Consider the following 15,089-nt stretch of genomic DNA (forward strand, 5'->3'; position numbering starts at 1 on the left):
GAAATATTTTTGGTTTTGCAGGTCATAAGGTTCCTGGTACAATTCAACTCTGCGTATGAAGTCAACCACATTATGTATTATCACACATAAACTAATGAGGAGGACTGTGTTACAGTAAGATTTTATTTAAAAAACATGTGGTGGTTTTTTTTTTTCTTCCGAAAGAAGTCCTCATTTGCAAAGGTTGAAACTTTTCCAGAACTTGAATTTGTACTCACACAAAACCTGGTCATGAAGCTTTTTACCAGGTTATTGATAATGTTGGAATGAGTTTATAACTTAGCACAATGGAAGACATTTAAAAACACTGCCTCTTTAAATGTTCTTTTGTTCTCCAGAAAACCTGACCACTCCCCCCGCCCCATTATTTTGAAGGAGTTCACGGAAGAACTTCAGGCTCTGTCATTTTATTTCAATTTGCAACTGGATGAAACAACTACTCTCTATCACACCCAGCGTCTGGGTTTTGTTTGTAGTAGGAATGCTGATTTGATCAACGATGAATTCTTATGTTGTGAAAAGCATTTTCTGTCAATCTAAATTTGGACTAGAAGAAAAATCCAGGTACCAGACAGAGCGCTTATGATGGGGAGCAACACATCCAGTTCTGTCACCTAGAGAAGTAAGCCCCACCACTCATGATCTCAACCACTGTGTACACACTGACATGGCAGTAGCTCAAAGAGGAGACCACAACTCTGAAAGAAATCTTGTCAACTTCATTGGAAATGGGGTTCTGAAGAACTGCCTTTCTAGGTGGCTTTGTCAAGAAACAGAAGAGGGATACGAAATTCTTTCTTGGCCTTCCAGAGAAGAGGTGCTGAGGAACATAATTGAAAATGGGCATAAGTACTGTTTTTATTTCTCTGTTTCTTAAGAGAAAAGAATCCTTGGGGAATTTACTAATGTTTGGGTTACTCATAGTTATTTCTTATTTTGCCAATGAATGAGACAAATCTTTTGATTTAAGGCTCTGTAATCAATATTCTGAATGCTACTAAGAGTCTATTTGCTGCGTGGGCTAAGCTGCCATTTTGGAAGAGGAGTGGAGAACCAGATAACGACACAGGTCTTCTAATGCTGGAGGAAGTACTTCTGCAGGCCAGAATAAAGTGAAAAAGCCTTGTCAAGTTCTCTGCATACAGAAATCATAAGACACATGAAAGTGGCCTTCAAAAGGTTCAGACAATATTATTATTAAAATATAGATTTATAATCCTTTTCTTGCCCATACAGATAGTGTCAGCGATGTAAACCAGCCAAAGATGACTTCATTGTCTTGAGGACAAAGGAACTGATGTGACATAATTTTGAGTAAAAGATCTTTGAGAATTCTGGTGCTGTCTGACACAGTCTCCCTAGATAACTTAATTTAATAGTCAAAGGATTTTAGCACTTGTTGCCACGAGAATGAAAGTCTAAATTGATTTGGCTGTCAAAGTTGATAAGCATATTGCTATGTAAAAAAAAAAAAATCTCTATGTAACCTCAACATTTTATTCAAGTCAAATAGCAGTCTTCTCATGGAAATTCATTTTTAGGCAGACTTATAACTTACTTTTTCTTTCATTTATAAAATGAAGGGATTTATTTCAATTTTTCCCCAGGAATCTGCCATTAATTTTGCATCAGAGTTTGATTAAATATCGTGGATTAATCAAATGTGTTTTATTACCACTATCCATTAGAGTCTGAAAGTGAAAGAAGTAAAATTTAAAAGGACATCATCACCTAGGACAAAGAGAACGGAAGAGAGACAATGCAAACAAAAGGTTAAAAAGGAAAAAACTCCTGGAAGCCAGGAAGTTCCTCAGACTGCAGAAGAAGAGCTTCCAACTTAAGTAGCTAGGAGTGCTGACACCAATAAGAAGCCTGAGAGGCTTTGCAAAGAGGGTTATCCCTATATAAACTATCAAAATCAAAGTCTCCAAAATAATGAAAAACTGTATGCCCATTTTGAGTTCATGTACTTCAACCCGTGGTCTGAAGAGGACTCTCATAAGATTCTTACAGGGATCCATGACAGAAAGTAAGAACGTTAAGAGAATGTACCCTGCAGACAAAATTCAAAAAATTTTAGAATCAGGTCCTTCTGGATCCTCTGATTAATCATATTAGCTGTCAGGAAGTGATAAGCCTCCAATTATTTAACCACTAGTGGCAAGAGATGAGTCTGGAGCCCGGGTCCCCTGACTCCCACGGCAGCACCTTCCCCTCGGGCGCACACCCCGCCGTGAGCGCAGGGGAACACCTGCGCCATCGGATACGTGGGAAGTAGCGCAGAGGAGCAGTCCTCATACCTGATCCTGGGTACTGGAAGACGTTCTGCTGCATCTGAGGATTGATTCCAGTGCCAAACTGTCCTCCCATGTTTCCCGTCATGCCTCTGTTGACCATGCTGTTGCGGTTGGCCAAGGCTGACTCGGGATTTGCGGCCAGTTGTGAAAACGGGCTGGTTGAAGCAGGTGGGGTTCCTGGATTTGTACCGTAGTTAGGTGGGTAGGGAAATTGCTGCGGAGCACCCTGAGGAAGACGGGGGTTCCCCATTTGAACTGGCAGTCCAGATGAGGGAGGGAGGTTGTTCCCAAAGCTTTGTTGCCTCATGAGCATGGCTCTTTGCTGCTGTATTAGCTGCCTCTGCCGGTGCTGCTGGCTGTACAACTCCCGCTGGCGCTGCGCCAACATCTGGGCATTCAGGGGGGGCTGCAAAACAGAAAACCAATCCTCATTTATGAATACTGTTATCACCATCCCCTACTTTGGGAAGCTTACAGGATAAAGCCTAGTAGCTTGGGGCAAAAAAACACGCAGCAATTATCACTATGACTTCAAACATGTCTGAGGTGACGTGGTTAGAAGGCTTTTTTTTCTTTTCCTTTCCCCCCAAATTTTCTGTTTCTTAGTTCTCTTTTCTCACTGAGATCATTTATTCCACTTCACTTAAATGAATAAAATGTGATTAGAGCTGATTTTAATTTTCTTCATTACACTTTCCTGTATTTTCCAAATTATTTATAATGAGCATGCATTATCTTTACAATTGGAAAAACCTACGAATACCATTTAAAAAGGAAGAATCAGAAATCTAGGATCCAATGCCAAATAAATTGTTACTTAAAAAGAATAATTAGAAATAAAATAATAAACAGAACCAGCTTTTTTTTTTTTTTAAGATTTATTTTAGAGAAAGAGCATGAGTAGGGGAAGGGGCAGAGGGAAAGGGAGAGAAGCAGACTCCCCACTAAGTGCAGGGCCAGACACAAGCCTCGATCCCACAACCCTGAGATCATGACCTGAGTTGGATGCTTAACCAACTGAGCTACCCAGGGGCCAGAACAAGCTATTTTATAACACTGTTGTAAAAAAGACTGCTCCAGGCATCAGAGTATGTGTTTTAATAGCTATAATACTAGGAATGACAAAAGCAGCAGTAAAATTAGGGTTAAAATCACTTTTTTGGGTCTAACTCATTAAAGCAACATGGAATTTCAATAAAGCCTTCCTCAGAAGATTTCAATTCAGACTGAGGATCTGATCAAGGCAGATAGCTCCTCTAAAATTAAACTTGCAAACAGATATAGCCCAATCTAGAAGAAACTGTGACATATGACTTTCTAGCAGAAATCATCCTTATGTGAATTCCAAAAGTGGGGTCTTCCTTCCTTATAACCTAACTACCCTTGCATGAGCTAATTAGTGAGCTTTTTAAGACAGGGAAACCCAAGTATGGATCCATGAAGATGCCAATATCTGCTGCTTAACAGTAGTTTTCTTTTTTTTCTTTTCTTTTCTTTAGAGAGAGAGCAAGCAGGGGAAGAGCACGGGAGAGGGAGAGAGAACCCCTCTCCATGCTGACCATGGAGCCAACGGGGGGGCTCGAGCCCAAGAACCCAAGATCATGACCTAAGCTGAAACCAAGAGCTATATGGTTAACTGACTAAGCCACCCAGGTGACCCATGAACATTAGTTTCTGTCTGTAACCCTTTTGATTACAGTTGTCTTCCTGTTTTTGCCCTGAATCCATCTAGGTACACCTTACGGAGGAAAGAAGTTTTGTGTGCATCCTGTCTAAAATTCCTCATCTCTCCAATTTTTGTGTCACCTTGGTTAAGAAAGCATGAAGCGGTTGAAGCAGAAGTACTAAAGTAGGTGCAGAAGTAGGGAGTTGAGTACAGGATAAGACGTAGAAGGCAACCCAGTTCTTTTTATGTTTAAAGTTCCAGTGGCCCTGGGTTCATGTACAAGGCTTGCTAAAATAAATAAAAAACAGAAAATGCTGATGCTCAGATTGAGCAGAGGACACAACAGGGTAGTTAATATAACTCAGCAATGTGACTGGGTTTTGATCAGGCTTCCGGTACCATACACACAGTTTCTTATCTAGGGGTCTTATAACTGGCCCTATTCAGGATACCAGTAAGAGTGTTCTACTGATTCATCTGGTATCTAATAGCAACGACAACACCACCACCAAAACCAAACAAAGGACTCTTGTTTTAGATTAAATATCAGTAAGGGGTATCACAAGTTGATTATCAATTCATTTTAGAAGAAAGTTGCACTACTACCTTAAAAGATCATCTCGGACACTCAAGTCGACACTTTAAGAAACAGCTTGGGGTAGAGAATTGCTAACAATGTCTGCTTTTCTCACATTACCTGAGGTGTAATTTGCTGCTGCATGCCTGACCTCATATTGATGCCAACAGGAGCGTTCGCTGCAAACTGGTTCAAGATAGCTTGTCGATTTTGGTGGATCAACTAGAAAAAAATATAACAATGAGATATCATATTTTTACATACAAATACATACTTTGGCCCTTTTAGGGTAACAGAAAATTTTTATTGATTACTAACAAGTTTCAGTATTACAAGTTTAGTAAGATTATTTCCCATGTTTATTTGCCAAAAGGCTGGCAATTCCAAACATTTTATCAAATAGTTCCCACCTACAGGACACTAAATAGGACAGAGCATTTAAAAGCAGAATCCAGGGGCGCCTGGGTGGCTCAGTGGGTTAAAGCCTCTGCCTTCGGCTCAGGTTATGATCCCAGGGTCCTGGGATCGAGCCCCCCATCAGGCTCTCTGCTCCTGCTTCCTCCTCTCTCTCTGCCTGCTTCTCTGCCTACTTGTGATCTCTGCCTGTCAAATAAATAAATAAAATCTTAAAAAAAAAATAAAAGCAGAATCCACATACATGTGCACATATGCACATAGGTATATACACATATACATACATATAGCTTACCTTTATTTTTTAATTTTTTTAATTTTTATTTATTTTTAAAAGATTTTTATTTATTTGTTAGAGAGAGAGAAAGCCAGAGTACCAGCAGGGGAAGTAGCAGGCAGAGGGAGAAGGAGGCTCTACGCTGAGCAAGGAGCCTGATGCAGGACTCAATCCCAGGACCCTGGGATCATGACCTGAGCTGAAGGTAGCTGTTCAACCAACTGAGCCACCCAGGTGTCCCTATTTTTTATTTTTTTAAAGTAGGCTCCATGCCTAGCATGGACCCCAATGTGGGGCTTGAACCCACAACCCTGAGATTAAGACCTGAGCTGAGATCAAGAGTCAGATGTTTAAATGACGGAGCCACCCAGGTGCCCCCATATATCATACTTTCAAAATCATGCTACTACTCAGTTATTTCAGATAAGTACAATAATGGAGAGAAAAGAAGTATCAGCCCTACATCTTAAACTACAGTATAAAAGTAAGTATATAATAGGGCACATTTTACAAAAGTCTAGAAGATTAATGGAAAAGTTGAGGTACTTCTTTCTCACTTGGAGGCTGACGGTCAGATGGGTACATATTTGGGGAAATCCAACGTGATTTCATCGCTGGGGAGAATTATGTAAGAAACAAATGGTTTGAGAAAATAGACTATTTATTTAACTAGAAGAAGTAATTACTTTAGACCAGCATTTCCCAAATTGGTGTTCTAAAGAACACTGTTCTGCAGATATTAATAGATGTGCCAGGAAAATAGCATGCTGTGCTGTATTAAGTATTGGAAATGATGGGTTACACAAGGTGAAACAGATTTCTTTACTGCAGTAATTCTATGAGCCTTTAACTGGCCAAAGCACACTGTGAATCTGCCATTAACATTTATCTCCTAGAATAATTTTGTATGGAACACTAGTTTGGAAGATGCTGTCGTATCAGGCTTAGAATTCCAGGTCATAGGCATGCCTTAACTTCATCAGGTAACAAAACAAGCACCCTGGGAATTGATATTTCCTGATAAACAATCTATAGCTTAAAGAATTTCTTGCTCAATCATTTGAGGTGAATAAACTCTTCAGAGGGATAATATAAGTATCAATACTATTTTGTGTGTATATGATGCTTTATAACATAAATTACTAATAAAGATATTAACACTCATATTTTAATATATTTAATATTTTAATACATTTAATATATTTTAATATATGAGATGCAAACTAGAAAGACTGGAGATTTTATAAGAGAATCCAAATTGCTGTGAACAGTGATTAAATCTCCCATCTCCAAACAGCTCAATTCTTAATTCTGGTTTCATTAATTTTTTTGATTCCCATTAGAACAGAAAACAAAATGTTTGGGGGAAAAGCTCATTTAATATAAATGTAAAAATTAAAGCTTCCAGGCTTTTATGGAATAGGATAGAACATTCAGAATCGTTTAAAAATTAAAGATACGAACATTATGGTTTTAAAAGTCAAAGGGACTCTTGGGGTGCCTAGATGGCTCAGTTGGTTAAGGCCTGGAACACAAACCCTACAGACTGGGGACACCTGAGCAATACCAGAGGACTGGTTCGGTTCCACTCCGGATCCCAGGGTACTGGGATGGACCCTCTGCTCCTCCCCCTACTCCTGCTCACATACCCTCTCTCTCTATCTCTCAAATAAATAAAATCTTAAAAAAAAAAAAAAAGATAAAAGTCAAAGGGATTCTTAAGTACAAAACTCTACATACTTCTTTAAATTCTACAGACCCCAGACATAAGTTTAAATAAACCATTAATTTTACAAAGATTTAGCAAAAAAATTAAGTGTATGCAAGATAATATATAAAGTTTGAAGGCTACAGCGGTGAGCAAATCTCTGTCCTCTGGGAATTCTGTTGAGTGGCAGAGGCCAATACAGAAGGGTGCCACCTATAAGTGCAACACTTGCATACCCAGAGACACCTACAAGGCGCTCAAGCTTAGAGGAGAGGAGGAAGGCCGGGACCAAGAGCTTGAGTGCGCAATAGGACCTTGAAAGATGAGAATGCGAGGTGGCAAGAAGGATGGTTGAGTTAACTTAAGGCAGAAAGTACGGCAACTCTGGAAACAGAAGACAAGGCCATGAGGATAGGGGGAAATACATTAATCTTAGCAATGAAGAGAGGTAACACTGCCAGGGGAGTGGGAGTTGGGTTTCCAAACTTACAGCTTTATATATTCTTTGAATTGTGAGATAATGAGAGCATGAAATGGGTGGGGAGGGAGGAAAGATGCTTGAGAAGTAGTAAAAACGAGAAAATTTCAACGAGGAAATAAATTACAACCTTAGAAAATAAATAGTCTATTTTTAGCAGAGGAAGAAATTATTCTAAAGCACATTCTGTTAAAGAGAAATTTATTTATTTCTGCCCCTCCCCTCTCTCTACATACAACCTAATGCTGTATACAGTTGTTTCACTCTGACCTTCCTCTTCCCTCTGATTACTAAAATGCTACTCATTATCTAGTAAGCAGGTCAAGTTCTATTCTTTCTAGGAAGTCTTCCCAAAATGATCACCATATCCTTTAACTCCTCGGAAATCTCGACTTTTGGCTGGTGGGAGGAGAGAGGTCAGGAGTCCTCAGAGCTTGGGACATAAATTCAGAAGTCTATAAAGGCCAGGTGAAAAGGCTTGTATTATAAAAGGAAATGTGGAGTTTGCGGCCAGTGGAACAGTACAAACTCAGCCTACACGCAAAACACACACACACACACACACACACACACACACACACACACACCTCCCACACCCCTACACACACACATTCAGAGTTCAGGCTGGCTGACATTTTGTCTGTCTGAATGGATTTCTTTTTTTCAATGCCTTATCAAGAAATCCTTCTATAGGAAACCTAAAAGATGATTATCTAGCCTAGAGGGTCTCAAACAGGGATAATTCTGCCCCACAAAGAGAAATTTAGCAATGTCTGAAGACACTTTTAGCTACACAACTTGGGGAAAGGTTGCTATTGGCATCTAAGGTGAAGGTCAGGGATGCTGTTAGACATTCTTTTTTATTTATTTATTTATTTTATTTTTTATTTTTTTTGCTGTTAGACATTCTTTTTTTTTTTAAAAAAAGTCTGTGTTTCTTTTTTTTTTTTTTTTAAAGATTTTTATTTATTTATTTGACAGAGAGAGAGATTACAAGTAGGCAGAGAGGCAGGCAGAGAGAGAGAGGAGGAAGCAGGCTCCCTGCTGAGCAGAGAGCCCGATGCGGGACTCGATCCCAGGACCCTGAGATCATGACCTGAGCGGAAGGCAGCGGCTTAACCCACTGAGCCACCCAGGCGCCCTGCTGTTAGACATTCTTAAATGAACAGGAAAGCCCCCAAAACTAGAATTATCTGCCCTAAAATGTCAACAGTGCCAAGAATGAAAACCCTGATTTAGCCACATGTAAATTCTTGACAAGGGTTTTTTATTTTTTAAGATTTATTTATTTATTTATTTATTAGAGAAGGAACATGCGTGGAGAGAGAGGGTGAGAGAATGTGAAGCAAACTTTGTGCTGAGTGCAGAGCCCCAGCAGGGCTTGATCCCATGACCGCAAGATCATGACCTGAGCCAAACCAAGATCCAACGCTTAACTGACTGAGCCACCCAGGTGCCCCAATAGGGGGTTTCTTTTGAAGAAGCTCTTCTTGGGGTGCCCGGGTGGCTCAGTGGGTTAAGCCTCTGCCCTCGGCTCAGGTCATGATCCCAGGGTTCTGGGATCGAGCCCCACATCTGGCTTTCTGGTCAGCAGGGAGCCTGTTCCCCCCCCCCCCCCACCTGCCTCTCTGCCTACTTGTGATCTCTGTCAAATAAATAAATTAGCTCTTTAAAAAAAAAGCAGCAGCCGCATTCTTCTATCAGGCAGTTTTCATGGCCAGAATTCTAGAGATGAAATTAGCTTCCCTCTACTTTCAGCCCTTTGATCTTTCTGGTCACTTCTATTTTCTCTAATATATAAAAAATAATCAATAGTGGTTCTTCTACCAGATCCATACATTTTCTCCAATACTCTAACACATAACACATGTGGACTTGACTTGTTTGAGATGGCTAAGTATATCACATTTCTTTATGTGTCTCCAATGTTACTCCCTTTTCACAGTATTCTTTTCTTGAGGGTATGAAGACCCTGGCTGGAGAAGAAGAATAGAAAACTAGAACAGAATAATTACATCTTTTATGAGCCAATCTTACATAATTTTCTACAAGCAGCAGGTCTACCCATTTTTGCTGTTATCCTTTTCTCAAAATAGAACTTTAGGAATTCTTTATTGTTATCATGGATATATTTCTTGAGACTTGGCTTATTTGACATGTGAGCAGACACTATATCTAAAGGCTTCATTACAACTTTGTATTCCTAATCATTAGCTCCCTCCTTCATTTTTGCTGTTCCTTAAAAGTTTCAGCCAATGAATCTCTACTAGTTTCCTAGGGTGTTTTTCCTTCCCCTCTCCCCCAACTGGGGATTATTCAAAACTGTATAATCAAATGTAAAATTGTAGACTCTTTTTACTCCTTGTGTACCACATTCCCGTCAATGAGATATACTTATAGTCAAGAAATATGTTTTTAAACTGATCTTAAAAATCCATTAAAAGAAAGAAACTATGATGTAGTCCTGAGTTTGTACCTTTCTTTTTTCAGATCATCAGGCACTGTCCTAAATTCCTATGAGATGCTTTATATCTCCTGTGTTTGGCTAGAGGGAAGGGGGAATGAGAGAACATGAAAAGCGAGTAAAGAGATGGTATTAGTCTAGCGAAATGAGTATATCATGAACACCATGTTATGAATCTGATGTATTCTGGACACTAATTCTTTGTCACTTATACAGTGTTGAAAATATCTTCCCTGAGCCTACATTTAACCTTGTTTATGGTGTCTTTTATCTTATAAGTTTTAAATTTTAACGCAAACATCAAACTTTTCCCTTATGCCTTTTAGGGGCCACATAAATCTTCTCATATTCACATTTAGATCATTAAAATACCTATAATTTATTTTTATGTATGGTATGAGATTAAGGAATATAATTTTTTCTCCTCAAAGACAGTCCAATGTATTAGCATTTATTATACAGGCCATCTCATCTTACTGACACTGTGCTAAGATCTTTATTATATTTACTATCTCACTCATTCAATCCACAGACCACCTACGAGGTAGACAAATTATTTACTGTATTTCTTTTATGGATATAATCAGAAATCAGAGGCTTTAAAAGGGTAAATAATTTGTCAAGCCACCTAAGTTAGAACTAGGACTTGAAATTAGAGATCTTATAACATTATAAAATATTGCCTTTCTAATATAATTTAGTTCCTTATTTCTCTTCTTTCCTGAATTTGTAACACTCTAGGAAATTGCATTAAATACTTTAAAGAGGGCACCTGGGTGGCTCAGTGGGTCGGGCCTCTGTCTTTGGCTCAGGTCGTGACCTAAGGGTCCTGGGATTGAGCCCTGGGCTCTCTGATCAGTGGTAAGAGCTTGCTTCCCCCCTCTCTCTGCCTGCCTCTCTGCCTACTTGTGATCTCTCTCTGTCAAGTAAGTAAGTAAATAAATAAATACTTTAAAGAAAATCCAAAGCAATATACACAGATGATTAAGAAAATACAAAAAGGTTAAGAAGAAAAAGCAACAATCTATAGCCCTGGTCCTGCTTCTCAAAGACAATACTTTTTTTTTTTTTTAAGTGGGTTCCACACCCAGTATGCAGCCCAACACAGGGTTTGAACTCATGACCGTGAGATCAAGACCTGAGCTGAGATTAAGAGTAGGATACTTAACTGACTGAGCCACCCAGGCACACCCCCTGCCCTGGAGACAATACTTTTAACTATTTGCTTTTTTGGTTCTTGATGCTTACTTATCTCTGTATTTGCTGCTTAGACAATCTTAAATATTTATGGCACTATACCCACTCATCACCTGTAAGGAGAGAGAAGACTGAACGCACCCAGCTCCCCAGGATCCCCAAATTATCCTTTCCTCCATTCTCCTAATGCAATAACATCAGTAAGCTTCAATCACTCCAACTTCAAACAACATAAACTTCATTTTCTGTTTCAATAATCATAACAGTATCTCTTGATGCTCTACTTTATAAATTAAGCTACATATTTCTCTTTATTAATTTAATAATATATGATGTTCATCCTAAACATTTCTTACCACAAAAAACAGAAGCAAATTGCTTTTAAATAGTGAGTTTCAAGAGTACTTTGTTATGAGCCAGCTGTCTTTAACTGAAAGAAGTCTCCTTTACCTTATCCTTGCCGACCAAGGATGGTGTTTTGAGTTTTTCACAAAGGTTGTGGGAACACTTCGACCTGATACCTTTATTCTAGCCCGAGGGCGGTGTCAATGCAGCACGAGTTAGCAGAAGCCTTCTCAGAGTGCTCCCTGCAGACCCGGACGACTCACCTGCTGTTGGCCCTGCAAGCGCTGCTGAAGCTGGAGCCGCAGCTGGTTGGGCGCGGCCGGAGGTCTGTTCAGCGGCTGCCGGGGCTGCATGCCCATGCCGGGTGAGAAGGCGCCTCGGGGAGGCGTCACTTGGACAGGCATAGTCCCCAGCGAAGGTTTTTGCCTGACCATGCCTTGGAAAGGGGTAGAGAGATTGGCAGTAGGTGAAGGAGATGAATAAGGCTGGGAATAAAGGTTGGGTCTTTCTTCCATCATCAAAGGTGGTGTTGCTTGTTGTGGTGGAAATCTCTCTGATAATACATCTAATCCACCTCCCTGTTGGAAAATAAGCCAGAACATTTCACAAATAAATTACTGCCTATATGACATGTTTCTCTATATAATCTTGGATCTGAGAATACATTATCTCTAGAAAGTTTTATTATAAAATATTATGCTGAATTCATGAAGGTCTCTAGGAGTTTGCTATCTAAGGGAATCACTTATGAAATTTCCTTCTGAAATGGAATAACAGATCAACTGAGATGTTTAAAAATCTCAAAAAAGAGACAAAAACATGGTTAAAACACAGGCTAAAATCAATGGAATGAAGCCAAAAGGTTTGAAAAGAACCACACTGCAAAGCCTAAGAGTCAACAAACATTACATTTAGTAGCTTACCATGAGAAGTATTATTATAGGAGGGATTAAGTTAGGCATTTTTCTATCCCAAATAGAGAATTCATGCTTTCTTTCCTCTTAGTTGAAAAAAAAAATTCATAGCTGGCCTAAAAGAATGCCATAGCTATGGCTTTTAAAACTGATAACTATTATTCATTGTAAAAAATATAATTTAAATTATGACCTGGTATGCTTGTGTGTGTGTGTGTGTGTGCACGTGCACACATGTGTATGAAATACAACTTCCCCTTTTTCTTATATTCTACTACTTTAAAAATGTTGGTCATGAAGCACTAAGTTGATTTTTCAACCTCACCATGTGAAAAATGCCCAAAGGTGGACTATCATGGGATGTACAGGTTGATGTCTAGCAAGAATAAAGGATAAATTAAGTCCTAGGATAAGAAGTCATTATATAAATATGGATTCTCTTCTAGGGGAAGCCTCTAAGATTCTGGTCCATAGTGAAAGGCTAAGACTTTCTGATTCTAACTATTTCTAATTATTATGACTTTTTTTGTTTTAAAAACCTCATTATTTAGCTATATTTTGATAACTTTCACAAGAATAAGTTATAAAAACTACTTAAACACAGTGAGACCAATATTGACAAATCTTGCTTAAAAATAATTTTCTAGCTTCTCAGGATTGTATTGTTTAAATAATGCCAGTTTTAATGAATACCTGGACGAGTTTGTCAATTCCCAGAGCTCTATCTAGTTCAGCTAGCTCAGTTTCATCTTTGCCGCTGAGGAAGGACACGAGCTGTTCAAGAAGAGCCTTCTCATCATTTCTTCCTTCTACTGTTGTTGGTGGACAGAGCAGCTCATCTAATTGTGAACTAATACACTGGCTAATAGAATCAAAAGATAAAAGAGTTTAAGACTCATATAGCAAATAAGTATTCAATCTCAATAACATAAACATAGATATATACATATATATGTATGAGATACACACAAACATGCAAATCTTGTTCTAGAAAATTCTGTGGAGATGCTTTTTCAACCAATTATCACACAATGAAATGTTCTATACTTATGTGTAGAAATTTATAAATGTTCTGTATGAAGCTTGAATATATTCTCACTGTTTTGTCAGTCACTGAAATTTGCTTCCATATTCTTGCTCTTTGCTTATAGAAATAGCTTGAAAAATTAACTAAACATAGTTAAGAAAGGGAAAAGAATTCTTCATGAAAGTCAAAAATAAAAATCAATAAAAATCTCAGGGAAAAAAATCATCTAGTCTACAGTAAGATTTATTCTATTTATACTTAAGTTTCAAAGACGATCAAATTATATTGATTTAATCATAAAATAACATGATTACCATTTACAAAAGAAATCAAACTAGGAAAATGAAACATTCTCAGTGTTAAGCAACAAAAAAACCTGTTGATTACATGGAGGAAATACACAGTCTAATCCTCCTGATACCAACAGATGCAAAAAACTCAGAAATATATGGAAAATAATACTAATAGTACAAACATAATTATAAGGAATCCTCTCTGGGGAAGGTAAATGGGAATACAGTTCATAGTTAAAGCTCTAAACCACACTCAACACTGTCTAGTCACCCTTTGGTTGCTATGCATGAGATGTACTCTAATGTTTTGGAATGGAGCTACTCATGTCAATTAAGAAATTAAATTCTAATCAAGATGGGACACCGAGTAGATGCAAAAAGTACTTTCCTTTCTTAATATCATCTTGCTCCAAAGAGAAACACCGGACAAAATAATTATACAACTAAAAGCTCAAAAGCTTTTATAATAACTGTTACACTGAGCTCAATTCATCTACAGATCTCAGAAATTTTACAGTAATCAATCAAAGCAAATCAAGAGATGAAAAGAAAACAACTGCTGGATACTATATCAATCTTTCAGTAATTACAATACATACTAGCCTTGCAGTCACACAGTAAATAAATCTGTTTAACGTGGGGTCTTCCTCTATACCCCCCTCTTTTTTTTAAAAAAAGATTTTATTTATTTATTTGAGAAAGAGAGAGCATGAGAGGGGAGAGGGTCAGAGGGAGAAGCAGACTACCTGTGAAGCTGGGAGCCTGATGCGGGACTCAATCCCAGGACTCCGGGATCAGGACCTAAGCTGAAGGCAGTTGCTTAACCAACTGCGCCACCCAGGCACCCATCTATCCCCCTTTCTTTTGTTAAACATTTACTTCTACTACTATCTCACAAAATAAAATGAAGACTGGAATCCAGTCTGGGAAATAGTTCTTTGTTGTAGAAGTTGGTATCTGATATTTTATAAGGTAGGAAATGTATTACTCACTCGTCTGGCTTATTCTGATTTACAGGAGTCACTGTATTATTTGCCCATGGAATCTGGTCACCTGTTCCTGGCTGTCCAAACTGGTTATCAATTGCTTCCAATTCCAGCTCTGGTAACCCTGATTACAGAAGAAAAGGTAAGAAGTCAGTATCACAAAAATACATAAACAGTATTTTTCAGAAACAATATATTGTATGGAAGAATGAGATATCCCTTATAAAATATTATTTCAGTGGTACACTGGCCCCTTTTTCAGAAACTTAAACTGTCTAGAATGTGGCCACATAATAACCAGTGAGAAAGTAAGAAAAAGTTCTCTGAACCAAAGAAAATCTGATGTAAAAAAAAGTTCGCACATAAGTTGATGTTATCATAGGGAGACTCACTCAGAACTCTGTGAGAATTTTTAAAAAAAATTTTATGTTTTAGATCTTATTTTT

At 38.3% G+C, this 15,089-nt stretch overlaps 1 protein-coding gene across 13 annotated transcripts in view; it reads right to left on the bottom strand.

The window, feature by feature from the left end:
• The window catches only part of NCOA1 (nuclear receptor coactivator 1), a 237,818-nt gene that overhangs the window by 21,301 nt on the left and 201,428 nt on the right, over nucleotides 1-15,089 (bottom strand). For all 13 annotated transcript variants that reach the window (XM_032353140.1, XM_032353141.1, XM_032353142.1 and 10 more), the window contains 5 exons: nucleotides 14,650-14,767; nucleotides 13,031-13,199; nucleotides 11,687-12,001; nucleotides 4,661-4,762; nucleotides 2,301-2,703 (listed from right to left, as the gene is read on the bottom strand). In XM_032353140.1, the coding sequence (XP_032209031.1) occupies nucleotides 2,301-2,703; nucleotides 4,661-4,762; nucleotides 11,687-12,001; nucleotides 13,031-13,199; nucleotides 14,650-14,767 (1,107 nt within the window). The remainder of the gene's footprint in view (nucleotides 1-2,300; nucleotides 2,704-4,660; nucleotides 4,763-11,686; nucleotides 12,002-13,030; nucleotides 13,200-14,649; nucleotides 14,768-15,089) is intronic.

Source organism: Mustela erminea, chromosome 7 (assembly GCF_009829155.1).
Source record: "Mustela erminea isolate mMusErm1 chromosome 7, mMusErm1.Pri, whole genome shotgun sequence".
NCBI lineage: Eukaryota > Metazoa > Chordata > Mammalia > Carnivora > Mustelidae > Mustela > Mustela erminea.